We start from the raw sequence: 14,278 nt of genomic DNA, 5'->3' as shown, positions 1-14,278 counted from the left end.
TTACCCTCAGAGTCAATTCTTCAACACCAAGCCAGCCACCTAAATATCGTTCTACAGAAAAAGATAAAACCGATCACTTGATAATCATCCCTCCGCATTTTCCCCGTAATGACCACGATATTAAAGTAAACCGGTTTTGTAGATGTCATCGGGGTCCGCTCAACAACTCCACCAAGGTCATCGGGTATCATCGGCAGATCTCTGCGGGACTTTTATCCCACGATGATACGGGGTGCGTGTACGGGGTGCATCTACTCCGCAAAGTTTATCGCGACGGGAAGTTAATCTCGATGGACACGAATCGTCTGGGGGATGGCGGTATCGTCGGGGATGGAGTGTCTGTATGATTCATCACGAAGACAAAGACCTGAGTTGAGTTGGTAGAAACCGTTTCTTTAAACTATTGCTATCGCTACTAGCCTAACCCTAATGGTATAAATATAAAAAACGCGATACAGTAACAAAATTCATATCTTCATAAAATTGTTGTACAGCTTCGTAACCCGTGCTGGGGCACTCTATGCCAAAGGCGCGCAAGTGAAGGGTGATCTAACGGATCCATCGCGGTATTGGTTTTTCTGTAAAACGCATATTAGCTTTGTGTTTAGGAGAGTGTGGTGAAGAAGAATAAAACTTACAATGTCAACAGCACTGGCATATGTACCCGCCACCAGCACAACAAGACCAACAATCATGGAAAGACTGCTCAAGATCAAGTGGACAAGGTTTTTCCGCTCAAACATGCTGCCCTCTTTGAGGAGCATGAACCAGAAGATGGCGGGGAAGTAGTAGGTGAAGCCGGAGATGAAGAGAGAGGACGAGATGGCGAGAAGGTCGGAGAAGAAGGGAATGGCCTCGGCAATGACCCAAGCGATAATGGTAAGGACGGCGAGCATGCTAGCCCAGATGATGTAGGCCCTAGGAGTGTTGATATATCGGATGATAGAGTTCTTGAAGGCGCGTGAGAAGATGAAGCGTCCGACGACGGTGCCGTTGATGGATCCCGAGATGAAGATGACGGGCAAGCCAATACCGAAAGCAACCTTGGAGATCAGAGGGCCGGCAGAGAGCAGAGCGGGGGACTTGACATCAGGTCCGACAAAGGCATAGATGACTGCACCGGTGATGGTGTAAATAGCAATCTCGATGAGTCCAAGAGCCCAGATGGACTTTTTGTAGTCCTTGGGAGTGTGCATCTCGTCCATGAAAGAGAACTGGCAGATGGAAAAGCTGTAGGCAAAGACAATGTTGGTAATGGCAATGAAGGCATCGACAAAGGTCAAATCCTCCTTGGGCCAGGCAGACCAGGGCACTGCCGACAGTCCACCATCGTGAGTAGCCTTGATACCGGTAGCAATCATGGTGATACCGATGGCAATGATGATTGAAGCGAAATCAATGTAACCCAGGATGGCCATCTCGGTGAAACTGGGAGGAAGCGCCAGAAGCCAGAGGATGACGGCGGAGATTGCAGCAAAGCCCAGAGAGCAGATGGCGTTGTCGGAGATGTTGAGCAGGGCAATGGCACCGGTCAAGCAGTGAGATCCGATGAGCAGAATCAGCTGGAGGGCAAACATGGCTCCAACGAGCTCGTATCCAAATCTGCCAGCGACCAATCTGGCGGCATCGGCATAGTGGGCAACCTCGGGGAACTTGATCTTGACCATGCCGACAAGGTCACTTGTGTAGATGGCAAGAAGACCAAGACCGACAGAGCAGATGGTACCAGCAACCATGCCGAGAGTAGCAAAGGCGCTGGGTAGAGACAAACTACCGAGAGCAATAGCCTCAACGATGAGGACGACGGTAAGACGCTTCCATCCTAGACGGTTGAACTTGTGCTCGCCCGCCGCTGCGATGGCTCGTTCGGCATCCTCGCGGAATTCCTCGCCCGTCTCACCGGTCGCTTCGTCGGAGAGGTTAGGGTTGACGATCTTCTTGCTGTCATAGCGGCCCTTTTCAGAGCCTGACGGCGAAGTGATGGACGTATCAGACATGTCGGATACTTGTGTGTAGATAATATATCGATAAAAGGTAAGGAGAGTCAACTATTGAGAGGAGGGCTGGGCGGGAGGAGGCCCTGTGTGTATAAGAGAAGTTTGTGGGTAAAGACCCAAAGAGACGGGAGTATACCTAGGTATAAACCGTATGTGGAAGGAGAGACGGAAAATGGGATCGAGTTGATTGGTACCCAAGGCCGATAACCAAGTCTTATTTAAACCGTCAGAGTGGATGGATGAGAGGAAAGAGGAAACGAGATGAAAAGTGCGGAGGTGGAGGAAGAGGCAGTTTAATACCCCAAGCAAGTGGTTCGTGCAGATCCAGGACGATCCCCAAGCGCCTCGCCTCGACAAATTACGGAGCAGATAGATAAGGTAAAGTAAGTCTTGAAAAGTAAGCGTCGGATTTTGGGTTTGCCATCTGTTACCAGGTCAGGTAAAGGGCCGAAGATGGAGCATGGGCAGATAGAAGCAAGCACGAGTAGGTACTGTATAGCCCAGTACTACCGTACGAGTACGAGGACTCTACTCCTACTCGTCGAAGCAAGCTAATAAGGTTGCAGAGGCTGCATCTGCATGAGCCAGAGGAGACCAGAGCAGAGGGCCGGGGTGGCCGCGTCGTCGGGGCCAGAAGCGCCACGGATGGAGTGGGCGTAATGGCTCTCCCAAGGTTTCGAGGTTGCGAACGCCTCCGGCCACCGGATCTTTCCACGGCGAGCTGGGACGAGATGGCGCGAAAGCTCCGGGTTCGGTGCATGTTCGGTGCTCCATTATGAGTAGATAAGGGAAGAAACAGCGCGGTAATCCAATGATAATGACTGGTGCGGCGTGATTTGGTTTGGTCGAAGCAGCCTCGTGCATCTAGACTCGGGGCTGGTCCTCCACTTTGGCCAGCACGATAGACGCAGGGGAGCAGCATTTCGAGTTGCTCCTCCAGTTCAGTTCAGCTTCATGTTTCCATTGTCTGTCTGCAGCATCTCCTCCACTTGTTCCCTCTCTCACGTCACGCCCTCTCCAACTGATCCCTCATTCTCTTTAGTTGAGGGTTCTACCCCAGACCTCCCCCGCAAAAGACCATCGCCAGCATCTGGCGTCAGCAACCGCTTCTCCGCATTCTTGTACGTAAAAACAAATCGTGGCCGGTTTGTCGAGGCACATCATGGCGGTTGAATCAGCATTGCGTCTGTACTGCACGATGTATCTCGGGCTGCCGTCTTTTCCGTAAACCGTCCAGGCATGGATTCTCGTTCGTGGTGGGTTGTCGTTACAGAGAGTGAGAGGCGAGTTTCCGCCAAGTGGATCCCACCGAGCGGCTCAAGATTTTTTTTCAGGTTCTTGGTTTCTTCTAGCCCCGAACCCAAAACGTCATTGCGTTAAGCGGAGCCCTACAGCGGTCCACCGAGCCCACTGAGGCAACCCACTAACAACTCCACCGAGCCCACTGAAGGCCAGGCGCTGTCCACTCGAACCTCGCTGAAGCAGCCCACCGCCGCATACACGATGGATCCTATTGCGACTCAGTGCCAGTTTTGATGTGTCAAGACTCCAGCGGAGATGGCTCGGATGGCCAGGTTTTTCGTCTTTTCGCTCGAATAATGCCTCGTCGGGCGGACGCTGTGGCCAACGGAGCTTCTCTTTCTCACAGGTATGCCCTGTTCAGGGACAGGTACGAGTACAAGTTGGGGGTACATACGAGTACAGGGACAGAAAAAGGCACAGAGAGGTAGATAGCACGGGTTGATACGTGGCCAAAGCTGGGCCATGAATGACTCTTGTTCCGTCACGGCGAGTAATTGTAGTCATTGGTATTGGTAAAGGCAAAAAGATCAGACGGATGTCGCTGTCAGCGGCGAAAAGAGGATGGACGGGCAAGGAATTGAAAAGCGTCAACGACTGACACTGCCGAGATTAGCAGCAGCCCAGCCGCCTAGGAGGGATGGAGGGCACCAAGATGAGATCCAATGGCTTGACGGGCAAAAGTTCTGCACACCACCTCTGCGGCAATGAATGCCGGCCGCGCCAAGTACGTGCCTGCGCAAGCCTCACATCGTCCAGTGTGCCAGTCAACGGCCTGATGATGTCTGGCTGACCACATGTACATTCCAGGTTCTTAGCCCAGCCCGAGGTACAGATCGGCCTTTTACGGTAACGACGGAGCACAAATTCTCCGGACAGGTACATACCTGACCTGGTAAACTACATACAGGCAGCCTGCTACTGACCAGCACAATTCGGGTACCATTTACCGGACAGACATGGATGGTTCCGCTTGAATCTTCTCAAGTCGGCCCAACAGTTGCAGCGCCTGATGGATGCAAACTCCATGTCCTTGTCCTTGTCCGCTACTCATAAGTGGTTCTGCCTCTTTCAGCAGGTCCAGGCCTAACAATCCCCCCTAAACCTCTTTCATGCCCGCCCCTGTAGGGCCTCCATGGGCCTCTTAGCGAACCTTACGGGGGCCGAGCCGCTGTACAAACCCGGCTGGAACCAATCCCAGCCACATTATCAATGGATTGATCGCTGCTATTTTTCGCCATCGTTTTGTCACCGGAAGTCACCTGCAGTAGCCCCTCTGCCCAGTAACCACATTAGGACTAGTCTCACGGCGCTACTGCCGACGATCACTTCCATGCGCCTTCTCGAAAGCTACCCAGAACGGAGCTATGCCAAACTCCGTATAATTCGCCCGTAATCTTTTCGTTCTTCGTTTGTCTTTGGCTGTTTGGGATTCCACACGCACCTCTTCTATCTTACCACTCATTTGCCCGTCACGCATTATAGCCTGTGCTCCTAAAAACAGCTGACATGCACCCACTCCAACCATCAGCTCTGCTTTAGTTCCATTCGATGTAATCCGAGCCTTTTTGTGTGTGAGTGCCTCTCACGGCTGGCCGCGGAAAACACGGGCATCAACGGGGTTCAAGCTGGCCTGTCTAATTCCGCCCTCTTCACTTCATGCCTCCATGCCCTCCCATCAGTGCACATTTCGTATTCCCGAATACCTTGCTCCTCGCTTGAATCCCCATATGCCGCCGTCCCATCTCAGTATCTTACCATTTTGAGCACTGGCCCGGTGGTCCCCGGCTAGGTAGCATCAAAGCCAAGTGCCGTGACATATCCTGCCCCTTGTCCTTTGCAGTCGTGCGGTGTCTGCGAGTTGCTCAGGGTTTATTCCCTGAGATGCCACCTTTACATGCAATAGACGTCCGGATGCCTGCAGACCGCGTCTTGCCCGGATATCATCCATTAGCCAATGTTACATAGGGGAGCGGCAACGAAAATCATACTCGTACCTGCGCAAAGGCCTTGTCGAGCCTCTGCCTTACCCTGCCTTGCTCTGCCATGATCTGCCATGGAAGAAATTCCGCCTCTCCACATCGATGACCCTTTCCCCGTAATCATCTCCATTGGGCGAATCGTAACGTTCTGCTCTGATTAGACCGGGGGTAGCGCGCGTTGCGGACATTCAAGATGATAATCTGTTATTCAACAGAATCCCCGGGGTCCTAAAAACCCCGTCTACTCGTAGAACCCCGGTCTGGAGCCCCGGAAAGACCCTTGAGATGCTATACCCACTGCCTGTAATCGACGTCTTCACATTCGCTTGTTTGGCGGCCTACTGTATGGAGATTCTACCTCGTTACAAGTGTTCTCCACGAGGCTTGAAATTAGTTACTTCAAAGAACGGAGCCAGGCGGTGGAAGAAAAACGCGAGACACCCCCCACCTATGCTGCGAAGAATCTGGGTGAATCTTTCTGAAAATAATGGCAACAAATGAGAGGAAAATGCTCAAAATTGCTGCAAATATAATTTCTCAGGCTTTATTTATCTTGAGAGCCCTTTTTTTTTTTTGTTTTATTTATTCATCTGTTGTGGTAAAAGAAGCGTTGTTCTGCGTTGTGCTGATATAGATCCGTGTCTCGAGTTTCCTTTCCACCCCTTGGGAGCGTATATTCTTCCGCTTCAGTGCCAATGTCCATCACACCAATCCCTGTCAAGGATATGTGGATATGTTTCCCCAACCAAAGAGATCTATTCTCTTTCCAACATTGGACTACTATACTTCATGTAGCAAACAAATCATACTGTACATGAATATTTATACGTAAAATCCCGATTTCTCCCCCGCATACGACGAATCATGTCAAGCATTACTGATTTGGGGAGTTGCCCAATAGATCCGGCGTTGCACAATGTCTACACTTAGACAAGATCGTAGACAATGATGATGCGTACAGTAGAACCACTAGCAACCCAGAGATACATACTACTGCCAATAAATCCCTGAGAAGATGATTCCAAAAGTTCATGAAAATGAGAGATAAGGAACAAGAAAGGGCGCAGAAGCAAAGCGGGCGTTTAGCATACAGTTATTGATGGTCCGAGCTGGCGCTGCCTGCTTGAGCCAATATGATAATGTCGCATTGATGCCTGAGCTAGGCTTGAATACGAAGTTGATAGACGCACTGGGCAGTGTCTAGCATGATCTATTTCCAAAAACGAGTATCATATTCCGAGTCGAATGCAAGCAAGCATCAATGCTTGACCAGTTGCATGGATTGGAGATAACCGATGGTTCGATACACGTACATGTACTCACAGATATCGAGAAACGGAGATTCGTCAGATGATCATCACACGACATCATGACAGGGTAACCTTGCCAGTTTTTTAGAATGATCAACCATGCTGTCCTTGTTTTGCAAGTGTATAATTGCTTGCGTTGGCTCAACCAAGTCTGTCTGGCCATGGAGATGGAGGGTGGCAGCAAAATTTGGAGGCATGTATAACACGCCCTATCACCCATGCAAGTGCGGAATCCCCGCAAATGATATGAAAGCACTAATCATGGGGTAACAAGGCCGTCGGAATTGTTTTGAAGTATGCGAGTCAGTATACCTTATCTATGGATGAATTCAGACATTGTTCTTTGTGCTTTTTGAGTTGCAAAAATGCAATTCTTATTAGACTGTAGGGTAGCTATTTGAGATGATGGTTATCGAGGGGATACTCTTTCTCACCAAAGAGACTACTCGACTAATCAAATGATGAAGAATTCTTATCAAGTACTTGGAAATAGACACAAGTCTCATTGCTTATGTGGTTTCGATACTCATTGTTTCCTCAACAATTCTGCATTCATTTGGTGTGCATGTGCTCTGTAGTTGAATGCCTCTTCATCAGTGCTTCATGATGCAGCCTTGCAGCTTATGTCATGATTTTTCGCCACACGTGCTCCAACCTTGAAATCAACGTCCAAAAAAATTCTTATCTTATCGGCAGCCCAAATTTTGTGCAGCAATATTGCCCCTCCAAACACCACAAAGAACGGACAATCGTTATCAAAATCATCTTTGCTCTCTGTTGACTATATTTTCTGTCATCACGCCTTCTGAGTTTGTGCGACCTTGATAGCCGGATCCGATAGACTTGCGAGATCTTTCATATCGCTTCACAGACGCCGCCATGGCCGCCCCGCTGGCTCAACCTATTGAGCCTTCTGCGACTCCGACTGTCGCAACGGCGAAACCGATTCACAGCCTCGTTCTTGATACCGGTCCGCTGATCAAGAACGATCCTCCTGCCAGTGTTCTTATTGCCAAGGCTGAAAAGCTCTATACCCTTCCCAACATCATCAGCGAGATCCGCGACGTTGCGACCAGATCAAGAGTCGAGACGACGCTGCTGCCATTCGTCACTCTGCGGTCTCCCAGGCCTGAGAGCTTAAAGTTCATTGCCGACTTTGCGAAAAAAACTGGTGATTATGGAGTGCTCAGCAGACCGGATATGGAGGTGCTTGCGCTGGGATACGAGCTGGAATGCGAGAGAAACGGAGGTGACTGGAGGCTGAGGAACACACCGAACCAGAAAGGATTGAACGGCAGGCCGCAACAGGATAAACCAGCGGGCGAAGCGCAGGGGGAACAAGCCCAAGAAGAAAAAGTTGACCAGAACGCAGACGCTGAAGAGGTTTCAGAAAGCGCAGAGCAACAAACAGATGCACAGTCTGAGCAGCATGCCGAGACTAGCCTCAACAATGACTTGCAGAATCTCACTCTGGAAACCTCTGACAACAATGAAGAGCAACCTACAACAGTCGAGGTATCAGAGTCTGCTGAACAAACTCAAGACTCTGCCCTAGCTGTACAGCAGCCCGAAGAGGCCTCAGAAGAGTCTGACGATGAGGGCTGGATCACCCCATCCAACCTCAAGAAGCAGCAAGCCATAGACTCTGGCGCAAACGGCACCAATGACAAAGCTCCTCCCAAGATTCTCCAGGCTGCCATCCTGACCTCCGATTATGCCATGCAAAACGTCGCACTGCGCGTCAACCTCAACCTCGTCACGCCCTCCTTCTCCCGCATCACATATCTCAAGACGTGGGTTCTGCGGTGCCACGGCTGCTTCAACATCACAAAGGACATGAACAAGCAGTTCTGCCCCAAGTGCGGCCAACCCACCCTCACGAGGACAAGCTGCTCGACGGACCAGCATGGCAACTTCAAGATTCACCTCAAGCAGAACTTCCAGTGGAATAACCGCGGAAACGTGTTTAGCGTGCCCAAGCCAGTCCACGGAAGTGCTAATGGAAGACTTCCCAAGAATGTTGGTGGCAAGAATGGCTGGGGCAGGGACTTGATCTTGGCTGAGGATCAGAAGGAACACGTCAAGGCGCTGGATGACCAGCGGAGGCAGAGGAAGAAGGATTTGATGGACGAGGATTTCTTGCCCGGACTTTTGACGGGTAACAGGTCGGGAGCGGGCGGCAAGATCAAGGTTGGTGCAGGACGAGCTGTGAACTCTAGGCGGAAGCGGTAGATGGCGAGGGAGGCTGGCTACGGGTTTGATGAAAAAGAAGATGGCAAAGAAGATATAGAAGTGAATATCCATCATGATTGTATGACTTTATAGCACGCACACATATAATAAAAAATGGCAGAAAAAAAGATCATGGCAGAGAGCATTAAATGTCTATCAACCCCGAAGAAGTGTTTGTATGTGTTTTTCATTTTTCATTTCTTTTAATTTGCGTATGCGCAAATGAGCCCAAGTACATGTAATCGCCTAAGAAACGCCAAATCCATTCCCCAATCATTGAGAAAGGTTCCAATCCAGAAAATAGTGAACTTGTCATCCATCCATCCATCATCCACCAAGTCAGACACGCACTCCCCCTTCAGTAGTCTCCATTGTCTCCGCCAAACAAGCAATCCTGTTCGCTCATGCGTATTCCGCCATCGATACTATGCGAGGGAAGTAAAGCCACCGGGTTACCTGAATTGGGACGAATGGCCGGCTAGGTGGCTCTCCAATCGAGATTATAGCATCCTCTTCATCTCATATCTCCAACAGAGGAGAGTGACGGATCAATTACCCCCTCAATAGCATGCCCGAGGCCGCTTCCAATTAACGCCACTGAAGACTTCTTTTTTATCGCTAATGGTTCGAGGGCATCTCAATGATGCGAATTTACATAGCCTCCTCCTCTAGAAACAAATCGCAGTCAGACACACGAATTCCTCACCAACACAAACGAGCTGCTACTCACTCTGCTGCGTCAAAAGCAGGTTAAAGCGACGCTTCAGAGTAACGCGCTGGCGAGACCACTTGTCGTCGGGAGAGAAGCGCGCCGGGTGCGCAGACTTGGTGACCTGGCCGTGGGCGACCTTCTTGAGGGTGTAGAGGCGGTTGCCGCTGGCGTCGAGGGTGTACATGAGATGCATGATGGGCGGGTGGGCGAGAGTCGATTCAAGGAGGAAGATTTGAATTGGTATATGGCCTCTGGTGTGTGCCAATTGGGTTCGTTTCGACTTGTGGGATTTGAATCGGATGAAGTTTTTGGTGATGCGTTTTGGTAGCTTTGGAAAAAAATTGGTGAAGTGGAGACTTGGGAAAAATTGGCCTTGGAGATTTTCCACTATCGATAAGACGTGCACTGATAACATCTGAGCTAAACCCACCTTGGTCATATTCCAATTCATCCCGATCACAGTTACAGTACTTCACTCAGTAGAAATAAAACAGCACGTTATGTGCATCGCAAAGTGCCGATATTATTCATGAATGAAGGGAAAAGCAAAAACACTATGCAAAACTACGAAACCAAAATAGCGGTTGGACCGTGATAAACAGCCAACCCAGTGTGAAGGTAGAGGCGAATAGATCGCTCAAAAGGAGTGTCCAGAATGAAACTGAGGGGGGATCTTTTCCAGATCCGATCCAACATCTACAACCCTTTCAGTATCCCAGGGTCGGTCGTTCAGAAACGATAACCAAACGACCTCCATCACATCTCCTCTCCCACACGTGCCTTCTTGTCGCCAACCCAGCCCTCACGCTCATAGAAGCGGAACACGAGGTCGTAGTCCTCAAAGTCATGCACAATGCGATCAATGCGGCGGTATCCGCGCACAGAATCGATGAATCGCTGAGCAGCAAGGCCCTTGGCTTCAGCCTTGGCCACGCCGTAAGCGTTGTCGCCACGGCCCTTGGCCTCGAACAAGGTGACACTGAAGCGGCCAGGCTTGAAGATTTCAACAACGTGCTCGATAATCTCCGCGGTGGTCCGGCCGCTCTGGCCTCCTGGAACGTTGGTTTCGAATGAAGCAAACGAAAAGCCAGTCTCGGGCGTAACGTGAACGCTAAAGTAGTGTCCGGCGTTCTTGCCATTCTCCTGGCCATCCTCCTGCGTGGCCGGGGGCGGAGGGATGATGCCGTTGGCAGAGAATCCACACGGGCTGAAGAGGTAGGAATCAATGCGGGCATCTGGATAGACGGAGGTGGGATAGACGTCGGCGAGGCCGCACTGCTCCGAAACAACAGTGCCGAGGGCGTGGCCTTCGGTGGTCAGGCCTTCGATGTCCGCGAGCTTCTCGCAGGGCTCATGTAAATCAGACTCCATGCCATCGGCAAAGACATCAACCTCACCAAGCGGAGTCGAGGTACCGCTAACGGCATTTTGACGAGCCTTGGTCTCGGCAGAGAGCTTGTCGCACGCGACCGCACTCGCGTGTGCCAAGTAAAACTGCTTGGCATTCTCTGGGTCGAGATCCGTCATCAAAATCTCGAGCGTCTCGTCACTCCCAGGTCCTCCATGTCCTCCATGTCCAAAGCTGGCGGGAATCGAAAAGCTGGCCGGAGCCACCTCATTCTTCTCCGAGTCGGGGGTCAGGGGCGGGGTGAACTCTCGGTTGGGAGACGTGATGTAGAGGTACCAGTGGTCTCCGTTCATCTTTCCCACCATGTAGGCACTGCCGCCATCAACCATGTCGTCCAAGTACTTGACCTCTTGCTTCCAGCTGCGGTGGGGGCCGTGTTGCTTGTCAGGAAAGAGAAAGTTCTTGCGGCTGTAAAAGACTCGGTAAGGAGTAGCAATGGCCTTGATTTCCTTTGCAGACGTAGCATTGCTGAAGGGGAAACCCGCATGCTCAGCGGCGATGTGAAGCATGCGCTGAAGTCCAAGCAACAGAGTGGTGGTGCCGCAAGTCTTCAAGATGAGCTTGTGAGGGAAGACAAACATGCTCGACTCGGAGAGAAGATAGGCGTCAACAGCGTCAGATTCGAGCACCGAGAGAATCTTGCAGTTGACCATGTCAAGCATGGTCTCCCAAGTCTCAGAGGACACTGCCTTGAGGCCAGCAGGTTGGGCGCCCCTGGGGAGTGCCGTAGCGCTCGGCGCGAACCATACCTCTAGGAGCTTTTCAGGGCCTAATGTTTTGGATAATTTGTTAGCAAAGGTATTCTATGGGTAGATACACCAGAGAACAATGCATGCATACCTTCAAAGGCATAGGTCGAGTCTAATTCCGCGGCATTGTCATGATTAATGGTCAAGTGGGGAGTTGCCGATGACGGGGAAAAGGTGTAATTGTTGGGGACCGAAAGGTTGGCCATTCTCGTTGATGGTTTGCTGCTGCTACTCGCAGTCCAAAGTAGAAGACCAAATAAAAGAAAATACCGTCGAGATTGATTCGAGCACGCTGTTGCTATGCCCGTCTGACGATGAGTCCGCGGAGCACTAGCTGCCACTCAAACAGACTTTGCGGCGTCTGCTTGAGAGAGTAGGCCCACAGGAATGTGGTGAGTCCAACGACGCTGGCGGAAGCCAGCAGCAATGGGGATGGTGTAAAAACGGCTAACGTCTCAAGAGGACGTTATGGAGGCCGGGGACAGAGGGGGTAGAAAAACCGCTTCTGCGACGAAATTTTGCGCGGAGATGTATTGTCCGATACTCAGGACGACGATATCGGATCTGGTGACTTTTGCCAGGGGCTGTTGACTTGGGAGAAGCGGGCTTGAGTTGAAATTTGTTCGATATATGAATGTCTGGGTTGCTTGAAGGGGTGCTATCGGGGCCTAGATGGAGAGAATCATGGGTTAGTCCTCAGTCTGTGTGGTTGGATTATGGAAGTGATGAACAGCTCGAGCTGGAGAAGAGAGTGAAGCAAACAAGGTCATACTTTGAAGGTCGCGAAAAGAGGAATCGCAGGAGATCAGTTGATCGCATAGAAGGCCAAAGCGAGAACCAGAGAGGTGTCAGTCAGGCCACTAGAGATAGCGGCCGGTTGAGAATGTCTTTCGAGGACAGGGAAACGTCTAGTCTCTCATATCCAGGAGATAGAAAGTCGCTGCAAGAGAGCTACAAGAAGCTTTCCCGAATCGACAGGCGGTCGTGTGACGTGGGCGTCCTACTGCTGCGAATTGGAGGGCGCAAAACCAGTAGGGCGATGTTTTTGCAGTTTTTTTTCCTGTCCCCGCGGGGATGGATCTGTAGGGACAAAGGCCGCTGCTAAGTGGTCGGAAGACGGTGGCTGGCGGCGCAGATGGGCTGCTATGGGGATGTACAAAGTAATGAATAGGATGGATCAGGTCAAGGGAAGCAGAGCTTTCAGACAGCGGGTGCGGAAACAGAGTTTGGAATTGTTTGTGCGGGTTGAGATTTTATTTTGGCTACGAGGTTTGTGTTTGTGTGATAGTGAGGATGCAGCCCAATCAGGACCCGGCGCCGGGTACCCTGCAGTACCTAGCTGCTGGCACATGCAGCTGAGGTACCTGCGGCTACAGCTACAGCACAAGGCTCCACTAACAAGCAGGGGGAAAAAAACCGTAAAGTGCAGTGCAGTAGCAGTGATGGATGAATTGAATTTTGGTCCATGGCAAACAAAAGACAGCCAGCCGCAAACGACGTGGCCATTTCTCCCTACATGCGCGGCTGTATTCGTGTCCACAGCAGAGAAACAAAGCGTCAGATGTAGCATTCACAAGTTTGTGTACTTAAAATCCATTGTGCAATCCCAGCATCTCAGCAGTATACCAGATAACTTGTTGACATCACCTCACGATCTCTCTCCATGTAATTTTTTTTCTTCCTGGAGGTACCCACTTATGATGGCCAGGCACTCCCAGATAAGCCACGGCGCGCACCGCCAGCCAGAAACGGCTCAGTGCAGCCCAGCAGTTTTTTGCCAGTATAAACCAGGGCTTGGGTAGAGGGGCAGCGATGGACCGGCGGGGCTACCGGAAGAAGAAATCAGCTTGAAACTTTGTTGTCAGAGGCCGTTTGCCTGTGGCTTTTGTATGACGAAAATATCAATGTATTGAAGCTACCAGAGCTGTAAATGGGGGGTTTGGTCTCTTGTTGGTTCGGGTTGTCTAAAGCCGGGCTGGAAGTTGGGCGCCTGGCTACAAAGGCGGTACTTTGAACCTCTTTCATCAGTCACCAAAGACAGCAGAGACGCAGCTCTTTTCCGCTTCATCAGGTACAATGGATGTAGGTATGTGCAAATCTTGGGGCATTAGGTTGGGCACTGAGGGATGCAATTCGGTCAGGCAGCGTGGCGGAGTGGCTGCATTCACTCAGCGCAGGAGCTCAAGGCAAGGGATATATCATGTATCAATGCATGTCGCGTGCTTCACAATGTCTCATTACGTAGCACCACGGGAAGACTTACTATCAGCTCTCCACCATGCATATGCGCATTAGTACGTAGGGCAGATGGAGCATATGCGGTAAGCGGACATGGATTCGAGAGGTGCTGAAACTGCCTACTAACAATAATTCCAGCCTGTCTACGCATCCAGCTGAAGGCCCCCTGGCAAAATCCAGTGATTCTCGTGAGAACAGCCTCTGTCGACTGGAAGGGTGCTTAGTCCTCCGTCCACGTAATATCGAGCAAGTACAAGCAAGGCGGGCAGCGGAAGCACCCGCTTCAAAGGGCGCCTGTTCCACATGTATGCAGGTCTCACACCTCCAGCACAGCCATTACTGCGAGGACGG

At 51.0% G+C, this 14,278-nt stretch overlaps 4 protein-coding genes across 4 annotated transcripts; 1 reads left to right on the top strand and 3 right to left on the bottom strand.

Annotated features, from left to right (window-relative positions):
• Positions 1 to 518: 518 nt before the first annotated feature.
• On the bottom strand, positions 519 to 1,997 carry T069G_00074 (transmembrane amino acid transporter protein domain-containing protein; the record flags this gene model as incomplete). Its single annotated transcript, XM_056167284.1, has 2 exons — positions 519 to 578; positions 639 to 1,997. The coding sequence occupies 2 exons, from the start codon at positions 1,995 to 1,997 to the stop codon at positions 519 to 521; spliced, it is 1,419 nt and encodes a 472-aa protein (XP_056032600.1).
• A 5,470-nt stretch (positions 1,998 to 7,467) lies between these two features.
• Positions 7,468 to 8,820, top strand: T069G_00073 (nin one binding (NOB1) zn-ribbon like domain-containing protein; the record flags this gene model as incomplete). The annotated part of the gene is made up of 1 exon (XM_056167283.1): positions 7,468 to 8,820. One exon carries the CDS (start codon positions 7,468 to 7,470, stop codon positions 8,818 to 8,820), a length of 1,353 nt encoding a protein of 450 aa, XP_056032599.1.
• A 651-nt stretch (positions 8,821 to 9,471) lies between these two features.
• T069G_00072 (nucleolar RNA-binding protein, nop10p family domain-containing protein) lies at positions 9,472 to 9,725 on the bottom strand (the record flags this gene model as incomplete). Its single annotated transcript, XM_056167282.1, has 2 exons — positions 9,472 to 9,488; positions 9,551 to 9,725. The coding sequence occupies 2 exons, from the start codon at positions 9,723 to 9,725 to the stop codon at positions 9,472 to 9,474; spliced, it is 192 nt and encodes a 63-aa protein (XP_056032598.1).
• Positions 9,726 to 10,288: 563 nt separating this feature from the next.
• On the bottom strand, positions 10,289 to 11,895 carry T069G_00071 (adenosylmethionine decarboxylase domain-containing protein; the record flags this gene model as incomplete). The annotated part of the gene is made up of 2 exons (XM_056167281.1): positions 10,289 to 11,709; positions 11,781 to 11,895. 2 exons carry the CDS (start codon positions 11,893 to 11,895, stop codon positions 10,289 to 10,291), a joined length of 1,536 nt encoding a protein of 511 aa, XP_056032597.1.
• Between the last annotated feature and the right edge of the window lie 2,383 nt (positions 11,896 to 14,278).

This window comes from Trichoderma breve, chromosome 1 (assembly GCF_028502605.1).
Source record: "Trichoderma breve strain T069 chromosome 1, whole genome shotgun sequence".
NCBI classification, from domain to species: Eukaryota; Fungi; Ascomycota; class Sordariomycetes; order Hypocreales; family Hypocreaceae; genus Trichoderma; species Trichoderma breve.
This window is presented reverse-complemented; position numbering and strand designations above follow the sequence as displayed.